Source organism: Bradysia coprophila, unplaced genomic scaffold, assembly GCF_014529535.1.
Source record: "Bradysia coprophila strain Holo2 unplaced genomic scaffold, BU_Bcop_v1 contig_151, whole genome shotgun sequence".
Lineage (NCBI taxonomy): Eukaryota > Metazoa > Arthropoda > Insecta > Diptera > Sciaridae > Bradysia > Bradysia coprophila.
This window is the reverse complement of record NW_023503423.1, coordinates 2,347,158-2,367,349: the sequence shown is the minus strand read 5'-3', so window position 1 is coordinate 2,367,349 and position 20,192 is coordinate 2,347,158. Positions and strand designations below refer to the sequence as shown.

The 20,192-nt window shown below is 35.7% G+C and overlaps 1 protein-coding gene across 2 annotated transcripts in view; it reads left to right on the top strand.

Moving 5' to 3' along the window:
• LOC119074387 (persulfide dioxygenase ETHE1, mitochondrial) overlaps window positions 1–20,192 on the top strand; it is a 52,201-nt gene that overhangs the window by 15,219 nt on the left and 16,790 nt on the right. For both annotated transcript variants that reach the window (XM_037180507.1, XM_037180506.1), the window contains 3 exons: window positions 2,831–2,975; window positions 3,125–3,339; window positions 3,610–3,761. In XM_037180507.1, the coding sequence (XP_037036402.1) occupies window positions 2,831–2,975; window positions 3,125–3,339; window positions 3,610–3,761 (512 nt within the window). The remainder of the gene's footprint in view (window positions 1–2,830; window positions 2,976–3,124; window positions 3,340–3,609; window positions 3,762–20,192) is intronic.

The window sequence follows — 20,192 nt, the reverse complement described above, 5'->3', positions numbered from 1 at the left end:
TCTTATTATTGGTCTATCTTCGGTTTCTTCCGTTGGGCTCTGTCTTGCTGAAGAAAACAAATTCTCATAAAATTCTGTTGCAATGTTTAATATCGCATTTCGATCCGTTTGGATCGTTCCTGTTTTGTCTCGTAATTTGAAGATTTCTTTTTTGGCGTTTGTCATTTTTCTCCGTAGGACTTTCATATTGCAGTTAGCTTCAATTATGTTTTGAGCCAATTGGACATTATATTTTCTTTCATCTGATCTCCTTGCTTTGTTGATACTTTTAGACAGGTTCCGGTATTCCACCGAATCTCGTCCTCCGTTTTTTACCAACTCTGCTCTGCTTGCGATCAGGTCTATAGGTTCCATAGCTCAATAGCTTAACACGCTCATAACTCCGAAATTATAAGCTTTTATAAAAATTCCTTCAAATTCGTTTCTTAGAATTACGTCCTTAACATACCCTGAAAATTTCAGCCAAATCCGCCGGTAAATTCAAAAGTTTCGGTTAACAGAGTGACAAAGTGACAGAGTGAGAAAGGTTGGTAAAATTCATCAATTTCAAAATGTATGAAAATGAATTTCTTCATAGAAATTTCTGCAAATTTCCAAGTTTTGAAATTTAATATATCGGCCAAATCTTAACCTTATGAGGCGTGTGATAGCTCGTTGAACTCGTATGGACGCCCAGATTACGAATAAAATACTTTGGGGGTAGTAGGAGCAAAGGGGGAAAAGTCAAAAAGTTCGTGTATATATGTTCCTCAGTCCCGCGGAAAAAAATTTTTGTCAAATTTTTCAGTGTGAACGGACTTGCGTCACGGCCCTTCACTAACGTAGGGCCATGATCCTCAGTCCTGCGGAAATTTTTTTTTGTCAGATTTTTCAGTGTGAACGGACTTGCGTCACGGCCCTTCACTAACGTAGGGCCATGATCCTCAGACCTGCGGAAAATTTTTTTGTCAAATTTTTCAGTGTGAACGGACTTGCGTCACGGCCCTTCACTAACGTAGGGCCATGATCCTCAGTCCTGCGGAAAAAAATTTTTGTCAAATTTTTCAGTGTGAACGGACTTGTGTCACGGCCCTTCACTAACGTAGGGCCATGATCCTCAGACCTGCGGAAATTTTTTTTTGTCAAATTTTTCAGTGTGAACGGACTTGCGTCACGGCCCTTCACTAACGTAGGGCCATGATATATTCAGCCATTTCTAATCGCTTAAAAGCCACTTAAAGTGGAAGTGTGATGCTAGTCCTACTACCCACTTACGAAAGAACTGATATCAGTGTGGGTTAACGCTTACAGATTCGACACACGACAAGAAATGCACCACAAATGACAGATGATTTTGGCTTCAAAGATTTTGGCAACGCGCACGGCCATCTGTGGTTTTAAATAACCAATTTTCAGCCAGTTGTTTACACTTTCCTGATCATCTGCCATTTGTTCTTTTGTAAATATTGCATCAGCTTTTCAATGGAATTTTCTCTGGCTACGCAGATCCCTTACGATTGAGTGCACCTCTTAAGCTCCGCCGAAAGTTACGACTCATAGCTCACTAATGAGTGGCATGAATCCAAAACTATGTAACGTTTCGATGTGTCGACTAGAATCGAAAGCTCTTTTAATCTGCATTTGAAACGACTTTTCTGCGTGGCATATTTTCGGAGACGTGCTTCTTATAGCTGAATAGCTTAAAACGCTCATAGCTCCGAAATTATTGACTTTCATAATGATTTCTTGCAGCCACGTCTTTGACCTACCCTAATAATTTCATCTAAATCAACCGAGTAGTTCAAAAGGTTCAACGTAACCAACTAACAAAGGTTCGTAAAATTCACCATTCAGAGGGATTCTTTTGAAAAACAGCCTACCGAAATCGGGCGTGTTTTCTAGTGGAACTTTTTGTAGGTACCTAGAAAGGACTTCGACCCTAGAAGGGTATATGCGATGAAAAATGGGCACTTAAACATTTCAACTTCTCATATTTCATCGTAGATGCTTTCAAACCCTATTTGGCCCAAAAGCACATAAAATTACCTTTCAAATGATACCCCACACCACCATGTACGGCTCCTGTAACTGGAGAAATATTGGTAAGAAAAGTGCAAGTTTTCTGTTGAAAACTTCAACTGCACATATTTCAGTGTGGATTAATTTTAAAACCAATGAGTCTCTATTCGGCTCAATAGTACATGTGATTACCTTTCTAATGACACCCCACACGACCCTGTACGGCTCGTGTACCCGGAGAAATTTTGGTAAGAAAAGTGCAAGTTTTCGGTTTTTGATCACCTTTCACCAGTCACAAAAGCTTCGAAGAATTTTTTTGAAAGTGGTTTTGGGTTCTAGGGTCGAAGTCCTTTCTAGGCACATATAAAAAAGTCCACTGGAAAATGCGTCCGATTTCGGTAGGCTGCTTTTCAAAAGAATCCCTCTCAATTTCAAAATGTTTCATACTAAAAAGGTAGCGGTGAAAGATACCAACCTTTTTGGTCTTGTGACACACTTTTACAAACAGCAAACTTGTCGCTATATAATCAATAAATCTACTACTTCTTTTGTTTGAACTACCACCTCAATGTTCGATACAAAATCTTTTACTTCGTTTGTTTTAACATTCATTTTGTTATACAAAACCATATTACGCATAGGTTATCGTTCATTTTTATCGTTGCTGTCGACAACAGATAAATAAATATTTCTAACCGAACTCTTTGATTGACTCTTTTGACTGTCCAGAGCCAGAGAGTTAATGAACAGACTCACAAAATTCCTTCTCATTGACGATGCTAATAGTGAAAACTTTCGTAATTCAGCCAAATTTCAATTTCCTTATCGCCAGCTTTTCGACTCAGTAAGCAGTACGTACACCTACTTACTGGCCGATTTGACAACCAAGGAAGCAATTATCATTGATCCGGTTCTGGAACTGGCCCAACGTGATTCGCAACTAATAAACGAACTTGGTCTACAACTAAAATTCGCAAGTAAATCAAATTTCTATTTGTTAAGAATCGATTTTACAAGATAACGATGTTGTACGGCTGTACTCGTGTTTGCGTGGCTTCGAATTAAATTAAAGTTTTTGGAGAACTTGCGATGAACACGACATGATAACGGAAATTTCTCTATTCAGTGAACACTCACATGCATGCTGATCATATCACTGGCACTGGATATTTGAAGAAACTGTTACCGAATGTGCAAAGTGTAATATCCAGTAAGAGTGGTGCTAAAGCGGATAAGCACATAAGCGACGGTGATGTTATACGATTCGGTCGACATGAAATTAAAGCAACCGCAACTCCAGGTCACACAAATGGATGTATGAGCTACATCAATTTTGAGCAGGTGAATCGAAATTTTTGCTTCTGGTGAAATACTCTCCTTTGTACGTAAACGATAAAATATCATAGAATCAAAGGGTTAAATTCTGTTCCCAAATGTTCAACCTCATTTTATCTAAAAATTTCTATTCCCCAATCAAACCCACCTCATCCAGTGCCACATTTTATTTACTTCAAAAATCCAACTTTTATCTTCCCATTTCCATTTTCAATTCATTTTCAAAACAAAATTTTTCTTTTATTTTAAAACCAAAAAAAAAACTGCATTTTGTAGGGTATTGCATTCACCGGGGACACGCTCTTGATTCGGGGCTGTGGTCGGACGGATTTTCAAGAAGGTGATTCGCGTACACTGTACAAATCGGTGCATGAAAAAATTTTCACATTGCCCGACAATTTTCGATTGTTTCCAGCACATGACTACAAGTAAGGTTTCGTTTTGTTGTTTTCCAATTATTTTTTTTATACATTTCATGGGGAATTGTATTTGGTGCAATGTAATACTATGTTATTGTATGTACTTTTACAATGCAATTGGAGTTGAAGTACGTGCTTGACTCATATCAATTTATTGAACTTATTTGTTATTGACAACGTCGTAAACAATGAATGATGATATGAAACTAGGGCTCTGTTATAGAGTAAAACTAATGAAGTACAAGATCTGGTATATAACAATAAGAGATCCTCAAAACGAACGAAGTAGAAGAATTATGTGGCGAAACGCTCCGTTCGTAAAAATTTAAAGACGGCGAGAGGGTTATCACTCTGATTAATGACCGATGGTTAATCATTGGCTAATCTGTGGTTAGTCATTGGTTAATCTTCGGTTGATCATTGGTTGATCATTGGTTGATCATTGGTTGATCATTGGTTGATCATTGGTGAATCTTTGGTGAATCTTTGGTGAATCTTTGGTGAATCTTTGGTGAATCTTTGGTGAATCTTTGGTGAATCTTTGGTGAATCTTTGGTGAATCTTTGGTTAATCTTTGGTTAATCTTTGGTTAATCTTTGGTTAATCTTCGGTTAATATTCAGTTAATTTTTGTTTGATTATTAGTTAATCTTCGGTTAATCTTCGGTTAATCTTCGGTTAATCTTCGGTTAATCTTCGGTTAATCTTCGGTTAATCTTCGGTTAATCTTCGGTTAATCTTCGGTTAATCTTCGGTTAATCTTCGGTTAATCTTCGGTTAATTCTTTCCGGTTTTTTTAATCTTCGGTTAATCTTCGGTTAATCTTCGGTTAATCCTTCGGTTAATCTTCGGTTAATCTTCGTTTTTTCGTTTATCTTCGTTAATCTTCGGTTAATCTTCGGTTAATCTTCGGTTAATCTTCGGTTAATCTTCGGTTAATCTTCGGTTAATCTTCGGTTTAATCTTCGGTTAATCTTCGTTAATCCTTCCGGTTAATCTTCGGTTAATCTTCGTTAATCTTCGGTTTATATCTTCGTTAATTCTTCGGTTAATCTTCGGTTAATCTTCGGTTAATCTTCGGTTAATCTTTCGGTTTAATCTTCGGTTAATTTGTTATTTTGTTAATCTTCGGTTAATCTTCGTTATCTTCGGTTAATCTTCGGTTAATCTTCGGTTAATCTTCGGTTAATCTTCGGTTAATCTTCGGTTTAATCTTCGGTTAATCTTCGGTTAATCTTCCGGTTAATCTTCGGTTATTCTTAATCTTCGGTTAATCTTCGGTTAATCTTCGGTTAATCTTCGGTTAATCTTCGGTTAATCTTCGTTAATCTTCGGTTAATCTTCGGTTAATCTTCGGTTAATCTTCGGTTAATCTTCGGTTAATCTTCGGTTAATCTTCGGTTAATCTTCGGTTTAATCTTCGTTAATCTTCGGTTAATCTTCGGTTAATCTTCGGTTAATCTTTCGGTTTAATCTTCGGTTAATCTTCGGTTAATCTTCGGTTAATTTCTTCGGTTAATCTTCGGTTAATCTTCGGTTAATCTTCGGTTAATCTTCGGTTAATCTTCGGTTAATCTTCGTTAATCTTCGGTTAATCTTCGGTTAATCTGTTATCTTCGTTAATCTTCGGTTAATTCTTTCTTCGGTTTAATCTTCGGTTAATCTTCGGTTAATCTTCGGTTAATCTTCGGTTAATCTTCGGTTAATCTTCGGTTAATCTTCGGTTAATCTTTCGGTTAATCTTCGGTTAATCTTCGGTTAATCTTCGGTTAATCTTCGGTTAATCTTCCGGTTAATCTTCGGTTAATCTTCCGGTTAATCTTCGGTTAATCTTCCGGTTAATCTTCGGTTAATCTTCGGTTAATCTTCGGTTAATCTTCGGTTAATCTTCGGTTATCTTCGGTTTTAATCTTCGGTTAATCTTCGGTTAATCTTCGGTTAATCTTCGGTTAATCTTCGGTTAATCTTCGGTTAATCTTCGGTTAATCTTCGGTTAATCTTCGGTTAATCTTCGGTTAATCTTCGGTTAATCTTCGGTTAATCTTCGGTTAATCTTCGGGTTAATCTTCGGTTAATCTTCGGTTAATCTTCGGTTAATCTTCGTTAATCTTCGGTTAATCTTCGGTTAATCTTCGGTTTAATCTTCGGTTAATTCTTTCGGTTAATATCTTCGGTTAATTCTTCGGTTAATCTTCGGTTAATCTTCGGTTAATCTTCGGTTAATCTTCGGTTTCTTCGTAATCTTCGGTTAATCTTCGGTTAATCTTCGGTTAATCTTCGGTTAATCTTCGGTTAATCTTCGGTTAATCTTCGGTTAATCTTCGGTTAATCTTCGGTTAATCTTCGGTTAATCTTCGTTAATCTTCGTTTTTTAATCTTCGTTTTTATTTCGGTTAATCTTCGTTAATCTTCGGTTAATCTGTATCCGGTTAATCTTCGGTTAATCTTCGGTTAATCTTCGGTTAATCTTCGTTTATCTTCGGTTAATCTTCGGTTAATCTTCGGTTAATCTTTCGGTTAATCTTTCGGTTAATCTTCGGTTAATCTTCGGTTAATCTTCGTTAATCTTCGGTTAATCTTCGTTAAATTCTTCGGTTAATCTTCGGTTAATCTTCGGTTATATCTTCGGTTAATCTTCGGTTAATTCTTCGTTAATCTTCGGTTAATCTTCGTTAATCTTCGGTTATCTTCGGTTAATCTTCGGTTAATCTCGGTTAATCTTCGTTAATTTCGGTTAATCTTCGGTTAATTTGGTTAATCTTCGGTTAATTTCTTTCGGTTAATCTTTTCGGTTTAATCTTCGGTTAATCTTCGGTTAATATTCAGTTAATTTTTGTTTGATTATTAGTTAATCTTCGGTTAAATCTTCGGTTAATCTTTCGGTTAATCTTCGTTTTGTGTTAATCTTCGGTTAATCTTCGGTTAATCTTCGGTTAATCTTCGGTTAATCTCTTATTCGGTTAATCTTCGGTTAATCTTCGGTTTTCTAATCTTCGGTTAATCTTCGGTTAATCTTCGGTTAATCTTCGGTTAATCTTCGGTTAATCTTCGGTTAATCTTCGGTTAATCCTTCGGTTAATCTTCGGTTAATCTTCGGTTAATCTTCGGTTAATCTTCGGTTTAATCTTCGGTTAATCTTCGGTTAGTAATCTTCGGTTAATCTTCGGTTAATCTTCGGTTAATCTTCGAGTTAATCTTCGGTTAGATCTTCGGTTAATCTTCGGTTAATCTCGGTTATCTTCGGTGTTTTAATCTTCGGTTTTAATATCTTCGGTTAATCTTCGGTTAATCTTCGGTTAATCTTTCGGCGTTAATCTTCGGTTAATCTTCGGTTAATCTTCGGTTAATCTATTCAGGGTTAATTTTGTATCTTCGGTTAATCTTCGGTTAATCTTCGGTTAATCTTCGGTTAATTCTTCCGGTTAATCTTCGGTTATCTTCGTTAATCTTCGGTTAATCTTCGGTTAATTCTTCGTTAATCTTCGGTTAATCTTCGGTTAATCTTCGGTTAATCTTCGGTTAATCTTCGGTTTAATCTTCGGTTAATCTTCGGTTAATCTTCGGTTAATCTTCGGTTAATCTTCGGTTAATCTTCGGTTAATCTTCGTCGTTAATCTTCGTTATCTTCGGTTAATCTCGTATCTTCGGTTTAATCTTCGGTTAATCTTCCGGTTAATCTTCGGTTAATCTTCGGTTAATCTTCGGTTAATCTTCGGTTAATCTTCGGTTAATCTTCGGTTAATCTTCGGTTAATCTTCGGTTTATCTTCGGTTAATCTTCGTTAATATTCGTTAATTTTTTTGTTTTATTATTGTTAATCTTCGGTTAATCTTCGGTTAATCTTCGGTTAATCTTCGGTTAATCTTCGGTTAATCTTCGGTTAATCTTCGGTTAATCTTCGTTAATCTCGTTATCTTCGGTTAATCTTCGGTTTTTTAATCTTCGGTTAATCTTCGTTAATCTTCGTTTTTATCTTCGGTTAATCTTCGGTTATTTCGGTTAATCTTCGGTTAATCTTCGGTTAGGTTAATCTTCGTTAATCTTCGGTTTATCTTCGGTTAATCTTCGGTTAATATTCAGTTAATTTTTGTTTGATTATTAGTTAATCTTCGGTTAATCTTCGGTTAATCTTCGGTTAATCTTCGGTTAATCTTCGTTAATCTTCGTTTATTTTGTTTATCTTGTTAATCTTCGGTTAATCTTCGGTTAATCTTCGGTTAATCTTCGGTTAATCTTCGGTTTAATCTTCGGTTAATCTTCGGTTATCTCGGTTTAATCTTCGGTTAATCTTCGGTTAATCTTCGGTTAATCTTCGGTTAATCTCTTCGGTTTAATCTTCGGTTAATCTTCCGGTTAATCTTCGGTTAATCTTCGGTTAATCTTCGGTTAATCTTCGGTTAATCTTCGGTTAATCTTCGGTAATTAATCTTCGGTTAATCTTCAGTTAATCTTCTGGTTAATCTTCGAGTTAATCTTCGGTTAATCTCGGTTAATCTTCGGTTAATCTCGTTCCGGTTAATTTCTTTCCGGTTAATATTCAGTTAATTTTTGTTTGATTATTAGTTATTTCTTTTCGGTTAAGTCTTCGGTTAATCTTCGGTTAATCTTCGGTTAAGTTTCTTCGTTAATCTTCGGTTAATCTTCGTTAATCTTCGGTTAATCTTACGGTTAATCTTCGGTTAATTCTTCGGTTAATCTTCGGTTTATCTTCGGTTAATCTTCGGTTAATCTTCGGTTAATCTTTCGGTTAATCTTCGGTTAATCTTCGGTTAATCTTCGGTTAATCTTCGGTTAATCTTCGGTTAATCTTCGGTTAATCTTCGGTTAATCTTCGGTTAATCTTCGGTTAATCTTCGTTTTCGGTTAATCTTCGGTTAATCTTCGGTTAATCTTCGGTTAATCTTCGGTTAATCTTCGGTTAATCTTCGGTTAATCTTCGGTTAATCTTCGGTTTCGTAATCTTCGGTTAATCTTCGGTTAATCTTCGGTTAATCTTCGGTTAATCTTCGGTTAATCTTCGGTTAATCTTCGGTTAATCTTCGGTTAATCTTCGGTTAATCTTCGGTTAATCTTCGGTTAATCCTTCCGGTTAATCTTCAGGTTAATCTTCGGTTAATCTTCGGTTAATCTTCAGGTTAATCTTCGGTTAATCTTTCGGTTAATCTTCGGTTAATCTTCGGTTAATCTTCGGTTAATCTTCCGTGTTAATCTTCGGTTAATTTCGGTTATTTTCGGTTAATCTTCGGTTAATCTTCGGTTAATCTTCGGTTAATCTTCGGTTAATCTTCGGTTAATCTTCGGTTTAATCTTCGGTTTATCTTCGGTTAATCTTCGGTTAATCTTCGGTTATTTGTTAATCTTCGGTTAATCTTCGGTTAATCTTCGTTATCTTCGGTTAATCTTCGGTTAATCTTCGTTTATCTTCGGTTAATCTTCGGTTTAATCTTCGGTTAATCTTCGGTTTAATCTTCGGTTAATCTTCGGTTATATTCGTTAATTGGTATTAATCTTCGGTTAATCTTCGGTTAATCTTCGGTTAATCTTCGGTTAATTCTTATCGGTTAATCTTCGGTTAATCTTCGGTTAATCTTCGGTTAATCTTCGGTTAATCTTCGGTTAATCTTCGGTTAATCTTCGGTTAATCTTCGGTTAATCTTCGGTTAATCTTCGGTTAATTTGATTATTCGTTAATCTTCGGTTTTCGTTAATTCTTCTGGTTAATCTTTCGGTTAATCTTCGGTTAATATCTCGTTTAATCTTCGGTTAATCTTCGGTTAATCTTCGGTTAATCTTCGTTAATCTTCGGTTAATCTTCGTTAATCTTCGGTTAATCTTCGGTTAATCTTCGGTTATCTCGGTTAATCTTCGGTTAATCTCGGTTAATCTTCGGTTTAATCTTCGGTTAATCTTTCGGTTTAATCTTCGTTATCTTCGGTTAATCTTCGGTTTATCTTCGGTTTAATCTTCGGTTAATCTTCGTTAATCTTCGGTTTTAATCTTCGGTTATCTTCGGTTAATCTTCGTTAATCTTCGGTTAATCTTCGTTAATTCTTCGGTTTAATCTTCGGTTAATCTCTATCCGGTTAATCTTCGGTTAATCTTCGGTTAATTTCGTTCTTCGGTTAATCTTCGGTTAATCTTCGGTTATATCTTCGTTAATTCTTTCGGTTAATCTTCGTTAATCTTCGGTTAATCTTCGGTTAATCTTCGGTTAATCTTCGGTTAATCTTCGGTTAATCTTCGGTTAATTCGTATCTTCGGTTAATCTTCGGTTAATCTTCGGTTAATCTTCGGTTAATCTTCGGTTAATCTTCGGTTAATCTTCGGTTAATCTTCGGTTAATCTTCGGTTAATCTTCGTTAATCTTCGGTTAATCTTCGGTTAATCTTCGGTTTAATCTTCGGTTAATCTTCGGTTAATCTTCGGTTAATCTTCGGTTAATCTTCGGTTTATCTTCGGTTAATCTTCGGTTAATCTTCGGTTAATCTTCGTTATTCGGTTTAATCTTCGGTTAATCTTCGGTTAATCTTCGGTTAATCTTCGGTTAATCTTCGGTTAATCTTCGGTTAATCTTCGGTTAATCTTCGGTTAATCTTCGGTTAATCTTCGGTTAATCTTCGGTTAATCTTCGGTTTATCTTCGTTAATCCGTTTCGGTTAATCTTCGGTTATTTCGTTAATTTTTGGTGTTATCTTCGGTTAATCTTCGGTTATCTTCGGTTAATCTTCGGTTAATCTTCGGTTAATCTTCGGTTAATCTTCGGTTAATCTTCGGTTAATCTTCGGTTAATCTTTCGGTTAATCTTCGGTTAATCTTCGGTTAATCTTCGGTTAATCTTCGGTTTGTTAATCTTTCCGGTTAATCTTCGGTTAATCTTCGGTTAATCTTCGGTTAATTGCTTCGGTTAATCTTCGGTTAATCTTCGGTTAATCTTCGGTTAATCTTCGGTTAATTTCGTTTTGTTTAATCTTCGGTTAATCTTCGTTTTTGTTAATCTTCGGTTAATCTTCGGTTAATCTTCGGTTAATCTTCGGTTAATCTTCGGTTAATCTTCGGTTAATCTTCGGTTAATCTTCGGTTAATCTTCGGTTTAATCTTCGGTTAATTTCGTTTATTTCGTTAATCTTCGTTAATCTTGTTTATCTTCGTTAATCTTCGGTTAATCATTCGGTTAATCTTTCGGTTAATCTTTACGGTTAATCTTCGGTTAATCTTCGGTTAATCTTCGTTTTTCGTTAATCTTCGGTTAATCTTCGGTTTATCTTCGGTTAATCTTCGGTTTAATCTTCGGTTATCTTGGTTAATCTTCGGTTTAATCTTCGGTTAATCTTCGGTTATTCGTTAATCTTCGGTTAATCTTCGGTTAATCTCGTTAATCTTCGGTTAATTTCTTCGTTAATTCGTTTTTTTGTTTTTCGTTAATCTTCGGTTAATCTTCGGTTAATCTTCGGTTAATCTTCGGTTAATCTTCGGTTAATTTCGTTATTTTTGTTTATTTTGTTAATCTTCGTTAATCTTCCGGTTAATCTTCGGTTAATCTTCGGTTAATCTTCGTTTTTTGTTAATCTTGTTAATCTTCGGTTAAATCTTCGGTTAATCTTCGGTTAATCTTCGGTTAATATTCGTTAATTTTTGTTTGATTATTAGTTAATCTTCGGTTAATCTTCGTTAATCTTCGGTTAATCTTCGGTTAATCTTCGGTTTATCTTCGTTATCTTCGTTATTGTTAATCTTCGTTAATCTTCGGTTAATCTTCGGTTAATCTTCGGTTAATCTTCGGTTAATCTTCGGTTAATCTTCGGTTAATTCGTTATTCGGTTAATCTTCGTTAATCTTCGTTAATCTTCGGTTAATCTTCGGTTATCTTCGGTTAATCTTCGGTTAATTCTTTCGGTTAATCTTCGGTTTATCTCGGTTAATCTTCGTTAATCTTCGGTTAATCTTCGTTAATCTTCGGTTAATCTCGGTTATTTTTATCTTCGGTTAATCTTCGGTTAATCTTCGGTTAATCTTCGGTTAATCTTCCGGTTAATCTTCGGTTAATCGTTCGTTAATATCTTCGGTTAATCTTCGTTAATCTTCGGTTAATCTTCGGTTAATCTTCGGTTAATCTTCGGTTAATCTTCGGTTTAATCTTCGGTTAATCTTCGGTTAATCTTCGGTTTAATCTTCGGTTAATCTTCGGTTATATTCTTCGGGTTAATCCTTCGTTAATCTTCGGTTTAATCTTGTTAATTCGGTTAATCTTCGTTTAATTCTTCGGTTAATCTTCGGTTTTCGTTAATCTTCGGTTAATCTTCGGTTAATCTTCGGTTAATCTTCGTTAATCTTCGGTTAATCTTCGTTAATCTTCGGTTAATCTTCGGTTAATCTTCGGTTAATCTTCGGTTAATCTTCGGTTAATCTTCGTTTATCTTCGGTTAATCTTCGGTTAATTCTTCGTTAATCTTCGGTTAATCTTCGTGTTTAATCTTCGGTAATCTTCGGTTTAATCTTCGGTTAATCTTCGGGTTAATCTTCGGTTAATCTTCGGTTAATCTTCGGTTAATCTTCGGTTAATTTCGTTAATCTTTCGTTTATCTTCGTTAATCTTCGGTTAATTCGTTAATCTTCGGTTAATTCGGTTAATCTTCGGTTAATCTTCGGTTAATCTTTCGTTAATCTTCGGTTAATCTTCGGTAATCTTCGGTTAATCTTCGGTTAATCTTCGGTTAATCTTCGGTTAATCTTCCGGTTAATCTTCGGTTAATCTTCGGTTAATCTTCGGTTAATCTTCGGTTAATCTTCGGTTAATCTTCGGTTAATCTTCGGTTAATTCTTCCGGTTAATCTTCGGTTAATCTTCGGTTAATCTTCGGTTAATCTTCGGTTAATCTTCGGTTAATCTTCGGTTATCTCGTTAATCTTCGGTTAATCTTCGGTTAATCTTCGGTTAATCTTCGGTTAATCTTCGGTTAATCTTCGTTTATTTCGTTAATCTTCGGGTTAATCTTCGGTTAATCTTCGGTTAATCTTCGGTTAATCTTCGGTTAATCTTCGGTTAATCTTCGGTTAATCTTCGGTTAATCTTCGGTTAATCTTCGGTTAATCTTCGGTTAATCTTCGGTTAATCTTCGGTTAATCTTCGGTTAATCTTCGGTTAATCTTCGGTTAATCTTCGGTTTTCTTGTTTCTTCGTTAATCTTTTTATCTTCGGTTAATCTTCGGTTAATCTTCGGTTAATCTTCGGTTAATCTTCGGTTAATCTTCGGTTAATCTTCGGTTAATCTTCGGTTAATCTTCGGTTAATCTTCGGTTAATCTTCCGGTTAATCTTCGGTTAATCTTCGGTTAATCTTCGGTTAATCTTCGGTTAATCTTCGGTTAATCTTCGGTTAATCTTCGGTTAATCTTCGGTTAATCTTCGGTTAATCTTCGGTTAATCTTCGGTTAATCTTCGGTTAATCTTCGGTTAATCTTCGGTTAATCTTCGGTTAATCTTCGGTTAATCTTCGGTTAATCTTCGGTTAATCTTCGGTTAATCTTCGGTTAATCTTCGGTTTTTCGGTTAATCTTCGTTAATCTTCTTAATCTTCGTTAATCTTCGGTTAATCTTCGGTTAATCTTCGGTTAATCTTCGGTTAATCTTCGGTTAATCTTCGGTTATTTGGTTAATCTTCGGTTAATCTTCGGTTAATCTTCGGTAATCTTGGTAATCTTCGGTTAATCTTCGGTTAATCTTCGGTTAATCTTCGGTTAATCTTCGGTTAATCTTCGGTTAATCTTTAATCTCGGTATCCGGTTAATCTTCGGTTAATCTTCGGTTAATCTTCGGTTAATCTTCGGTTAATCTTCGGTTAATCTTCGGTTTAATCTTCGGTTAATCTTCGGTTAACTTCGTATCTTCGGTTAATCTTCGGTTAATCTTCGGTTAATCTTCGGTTAATCTTCGGTTAATCTTCGGTTAATCTTCGGTTAATCTTCGGTTAATCTTCGGTTAATCTTCGGTTTAATCTTCGGTTAATCTTCGGTTAATCTTCGGTTATCTTCGTTAATCTTCGGTTAATCTTCGGTTAATCTTCGGTTAATCTTCGGTTAATCTTCGGTTAATCTTTTTTTTTTTTCGGTTAATCTTTTCGGTTAATCTTCGGTTTAATCTTCGGTTAATCTTCGGTTAATCTTCGGTTAATCTAATTCTTCGGTTTAATCTTCGGTTAATCTTCGTTTTTTGTTAATCTTCGGTTAATCTTCGGTTAATCTTCGGTTAATCTTCGGTTAATCTTCGGTTAATCTTCGGTTAATCTTCGGTTAATCTTCGGTTAATCTTCGGTTATTTCGAATCTTCGGTTAATCTTCGGTTAATTTTCGGTTAATCTTCGGTTAATCTTCGGTTAATCTTTCGGTTAATCTTCGGTTAATCTTCGTTAATCTTCGGTTTTAATCTGGTTAATCTTCGGTTAATCTTCGGTTAATCTTCCGGTTAATCTTCGGTTAATCTTCGGTTAATCTTCGGTTAATCTTCGGTTTATCTTCGGTTAATCTTTCGGTTAATCTTCGGTTAATCTTCGGGTTTAATCTTCGGTTAATCTTCGGTTAATCTTCGGTTAATCTTCGGTTAATCTTCGGTTAATCTTCGGATTAATCTTCGGTTAATCTTCGGTTAATCTTCGGTTAATCTTCGGTTAATCTTCGGTTAATCTTCGGTTAATCTTCGGTTAATCTTCGGTTAATCTTCGGTTAATCTTCGGTTAATCTTCGGTTTATCTTCGGTTAATCTTCGGTTAATCTTCGGTTAATCTTCGGTTAATCTTCGGTTAATCTTCGGTTAATCTTCGGTTAATCTTCAGTTAATCTTCGGTTAATCTTCCGGTTAATCTTCGGTTAATTCTTCCGGTTAATCTTCGGTTAATCTTCCGGTTAATCTTCGGTTAATCTTCGGTTAATCTTCGGTTAATCTGTCGGTTAATCTTCGGTTAATCTTCGGTTAAATCTTCGGTTAATCTTCGGTTAATCTTTCGGTTAATCTTCGGTTAATCTTCGGTTAATCTTCGGTTAATCTTCGGTTAATCTTCGGTTAATCTTCGGTTAATCTTCGGTTAATCTTCGGTTAATCTTCGTTAATCTTCGGTTAATCTTCGGTTAATCTTCGGTTAATCTTTCCGGTTAATCTTCGGTTATATTCTTCGGTTAATCTTCGGTTAATCTTCGTGTTAATCTTCCGGTTAATCTTCGGTAATCTTCGGTTAATCTTCGGTTAATCTTCGGTTATCTTCGGTTTAATCTTCGGTTAATCTTCGGTTAATCTTCGGTTAATCTTCGGTTAATCTTCGGTTAATCTTCGGTTAATCTTCGGTTAATCTTCGGTTAATCTTCGGTTAATCTCTCGGTTAATCTTCGGTTAATCTTCGGTTAATCTTCGGTTAATCTTCGGTTAATCTTCCGGTTAATCTTCGGTTAATCTTCGGTTAATCTTCGGTTAATCTTCGGTTAATCTTCGGTTAATCTTCGCGTTTCTAATCTTCGGTTAATCTTTCGGTTAATCTTCGGTTAATCTTCGGTTAATCTTCGGTTAATTCTTCGGTTAATCTTCGGTTAATCTTCGGTTAATCTTCGGTTATTCTTCGGTTAATCTTCGGTTTAATCTTCGGTTAATCTTCGGACCGGTTAATCTTTACTTCGGTTAATCTTCGGTCTTTAATCTTCGGTTAATCTTCGGTTAATCTTCGGTTAATCTCATTTCGGTTAATCTTCGGTTAATCTTCGGTTAATCTTCGAGTTAAATCTTCGGTTAATCTTCGGTTAATCTTCCGGTTTAATCTTCGGTTAATCTTTCCGGTTAATCTTCGGTTAATCTTCGGCTTAATCTTCGGTTAATCTTCGGGTTAATCTTCGGTTAATCTTCGGTTAATCTTCGGTTAATTCTTTCCGGTTAATCTTCGGTTAATCTTCGGGTTAATCATTCGGTTAATCTTCGGTTTAATCTTCGGTTAATCTTCGGTTAATCTTCGGTTAATCTTCGTGTTAATCTTCGGTTAATCTTCGGTTAATCTTCGGTTAATCTTCGGTTAATCTTCGGTTAATCTTCGGTTAATCTTACCGGTTAATCTTCGGTTAATCTTCGGTTAATCTTCGGTTAATCTTCGGTTAATCTTCGGTTAATCTTTCGGTTAATCTTCGGTTAATCTTCGGTTAATCTTATTCGGTTAATCTTCGGTTTAATCTTCGGTTAATCTTCGGTTAATCTTCGGTTAATCTTTCGGTTTAATCTTCGGTTAATCTTCGGTTAATCTTCGGTTAATCTTCGGTTAATCTTCGTTAATCTTCCGGTTTAATCTTCGGTTAATCTTCGGTTAATCTTCGGTTATCTTCGTTATCTTCCGGTTAATCTTCGGTTAATCTTCGGTTAATCTTCGTGGTTATTAATCTTCCGGTTAATCTTCGGTTAATCTTTCGGTTAATCTTCGGTTAATCTTCTCCGGTTAATTTCTTCTCGGTTAATCTTCGGTTAATCTTCGGTTAATCTTCGGTTATCTTCGGTTAATCCTATTCGGTTAATTCGTTCCGGTTAATCTTTCGGTTAATCTTCGGTTAATCTTCGGTTAATCTTCGGTTAATCTTCCGGTTAATCTTCGGTTAATCTTCGGTTAATCTTCGCGTTAATCTTCGGTTAATCTTCGGTTAATCTTCGGTTAATCTTCGGTTTAATCTTCGGTTAATCTTCGGTTAATCTTCGGTTAATCTTCGGTTAATCTTCCGTTTAATCTTCGGTTAATCTTCCGGTTAATCTTCGGGTTAATCTTCGGTTAATCTTCGGTTAATTTCGGTTAATCTTCGGTTAATCTTCGGTTAATCTTCGGTTAATCTTCGGTTAATCTTCGGTTAATCTTCGGTTAATCTTCGGTTAATCTTCGGTTAATCTTTCGGTTAATCTTCCGGTTAATCTTCGGTTAATCTTCGGTTAATCTTCGGTTAATCTTCGGTTAATCTTCGGTTAATCTTCGGTTAATCTTCGGTTAATCTTCGGTTAATCTTCGGTTAATCTTCGGTTAATCTTCGGTTAATCTTCGGTTAATCTTCGGTTAATCTTCGGTTAATCTTCGGTTAATCTTCGGTTATAATCTTCGGTTAATCTTCGGTTAATCTTCGGTTAATCTTCGGTTAATCTTCGGTTAATCTTTCGGTTAATCTTCGGTTAATCTTCGGTTAATCTCTTATTTCGGGTTAATCTTCGGTTAATCTCTCCGGTTAATCTTCGGTTAATCTTCGGTTAATCTTCGGTTCTTGTTAATCTTCGGTTATCTTCGGTTAATCTTCGGTTATCTTATCCGGTTAATCTTCAACGGTTAATCTTCGGTTAATCTTCGGTTAATCTTCGGTTAATCTTCGGTTAATCTTCGGTTTATCTTCGGTTAATCTTCGGTTAATCTTCGGTTAATCTTCGGTTAATCTTCGGTTAATCTTCGGTTAATCTTCGGTTAATTTCTTTTCGGTTAATCTTCGAGTTATATCTTCGGTTTAATCTTCGGTTATCTTCGGTTAATCATCTTCGGTTAATCTTCGGTTAATTCTTCCGGTTAATCTTCGGTTAATCTTCGGTTAATCTTCGGTTAATCTTTGGTTATTTCTTCGACCGGTTAATCTTCGGTTAATCTTCGGTTAATCTTCGGTTAATCTTCGGTTATAATCTTCCGGTTAATCTTCGGTTAATCTTCGTTAATCTTCGGTTAATCTTCCGGTTAATCTTCGGTCCGGTTAATCTTCTTCCGGTTAATCTTCGGTTAATCTTCGGTTAATCTTCGGTTAATCTTCGGTTTAATCTTCGGTTACCAATCTTCGGTTAATCTTGTTTTTTCGGTTAATCTTCGGTTTAATCTTCGTTTTCGGTTAATCTTCGGTTAATCTTCGGTTTAATCTTTCGGTTAATCTTCGGTTAACTTCGGTTAATCTTCCGGTTAATCTTCGGTTAATTCTTCGGTTTAATCTTCGGTTAATCTTCGGTTAATCTTCGGTTAATCTTCGGTTAAATCTTCGGTTAATCTTCGTTAATCTTCGGTTAATCTTCGGTTATTTCGGTTAATCTTCGGTTAATCTTCGGGTTAATCTTTCGGTTAATTTCGGTAATCTTCGGTTAATCTTTCGGTTAATCTTCGGTTAATCTTCGGTTAATCTTCGGTTTAATCTTCGGTTAATCTTCGGTTAATCTTCGGTTAATCTTCGGTTAATCTTCGGTTAATCTTCGGTTAATCTTCGGTTAATCTTCGGTTAATCTTCGGTTAATCTCGGTTTATTCCGGTTAATCTTCGGTTAATCTTCGGTTAATCTTCGGTTAATCTTCGGTTAATCTTCCGGTTAATCTTCGGTTAATCTTCGGTTAATCTTCGGTTTATCTTCGGTTAATCTTCGGTTAATCTTCGTGTTAATCTTCGGTTAATCTTCGGTTAATCTTCGGTTAATCTTCGGTTAATCTTCAGTTAATCTTCGGTTAATCTCTATCTTCGGTTAATCTTCGGTTAATTCTTCGGTTAATCTTCGGTTAATCTTCGGTTAAATCTTCGGTTAATCTTCGGTTAATCTTCCGGTTTATCTTCGTTTTAATTTCGGTTAATCTTCGTTAATCTTCGTGTTAATCTTCAGGTTAATCTTCGGTTAATCTTCGGTTAATCTTCGGTTAATTCTTCGGTTAATCTTCGGTTAATCTTCGGTTAATTGTAATCTTCGGTTAATCTTTCGGTTAATCTTCGGTTAATCTTCGGTTAATCTTCGGTTAATTTTTTCTTCGGTTAATCTTCGGTTAATCCTTCTTCGGTTAATCTTCGGTTAATCTTTCGGTTAATCTTCGGTTAATCTTCGGTTAATCTTCGGTTAATCTTCCGGTTAATCTTCGGTTAATCTTCGTGTTAATTTTTTTTTTTTTTTTTTCGGTTAATTATCTTCGTTATCTTCGGTTAATCTTCGGTTAATCTTCGTTAATCTTCGGTTTAATCTTCGGTTAATCTTCGGTTTAATCTTCGGTTTTTAATCTTCGGTTAATCTTCGGTTAATCTTCGGTTAATCTTCGTTTTGTTATCTTCGGTTAATCTTCGGTTTATCTTTCGGTTAATCTTCGGTTAATCTTCGGTTAATTTCGGTTAATTTCTTTTTTGGTTAATCTTCGTTAATCTTCGGTTAATCTTCGGTTTAATCTCGGTTAATCTTCGGTTAATCTTCGGTTAATCTTCGGTTAATCTTATCTTCGGTTAATCTTCGGTTAATCTTCGGTTAATCTTCGGTTAATCTTCGGTTAATCTTCGGTTAATCTTCGGTTAATCTTCGAGTTAATCTTCGGTTAATCTTCGGTTAATCTTCGGTTAATCTTCGGTTAATCTTCGGTTAATCTTCGGTTAATCTTTCGGTTAATCTTCGGTTAATCTTCGGGTTAATCTTCGGTTAATCTTCGGTTAATCTTCGGTTAATCTTCGTTTGGTTAATCTTCGGTTAATCTTCGGTTAATCTTCGGTTAATCTTCGGTTAATCTTCGGTTAATCTTCGGTTAATCTTCGGTTAATCTCGGTTAATCTTCGGTTAATCTTCGGTTAATCTTCGGTTTAATCTTCGGTTAATCTTCGGTTAATCTTCCGGTTAATCTTCGGTTAATCTTCGGTTAATCTTCGGTTAATCTTTCGGTTAATCTTCGGTTAATCTTCGGTTAATCTTCGGTTAATCTTCGGTTAATCTTCGGTTAATCTTCGGTTAATCTTCGGTTAATCTTCGGTTAATCTTCGGTTAATCTTCGGTTAATCTTCGGTTAATCTTCGGTTAATCTTCGGTTAATCTTCGGTTAATCTTCGGTTAATCTTCGGTTAATCTTCGGTTAATCTTCGGTTAATCTTCGGTTAATCTTCGGTTATCTTCGGTTAATCTTCGGTTAATCTTCGGTTAATCTTCGGTTAATCTTCGGTTAATCTTCGGTTAATCTTCGGTTAATCTTCGGTTAATCTTCGGTTTAATCTTCGGTTAATCTTCGGTTAATCTTCGGTTAATCTTCGGTTAATCTTCGGTTAATCTTCGGTTAATCTTCGGTTAATCTTCGGTTAATCTTCGGTTAATCTTCGGTTAATCTTCGGTTAATCTTCGGTTAATCTTCGGTTAATCTTCGGTTAATCTTCGGTTAATCTTCGGTTAATCTTCGGTTAATCTTCGGTTAATCTTCGGTTAATCTTCGGTTAATCTTCCGGTTAATCTTCGGTTAATCTTCGGTTAATCTTCGGTTAATCTTCGGTTAATCTTCGGTTAATCTTCGGTTAATCTTCGGTTAATCTTCGGTTAATCTTCGGTTAATCTTCGGTTTAATCTTCGGTTAATCTTCGGTTAATCTTCGGTTAATCTTCGGTTAATCTTCGGTTAATCTTCGGTTAATCTTCGGTTAATCTTCGGTTAATCTTCGGTTAATCTTCGGTTAATCTTCGGTTAATCTTCGGTTAATCT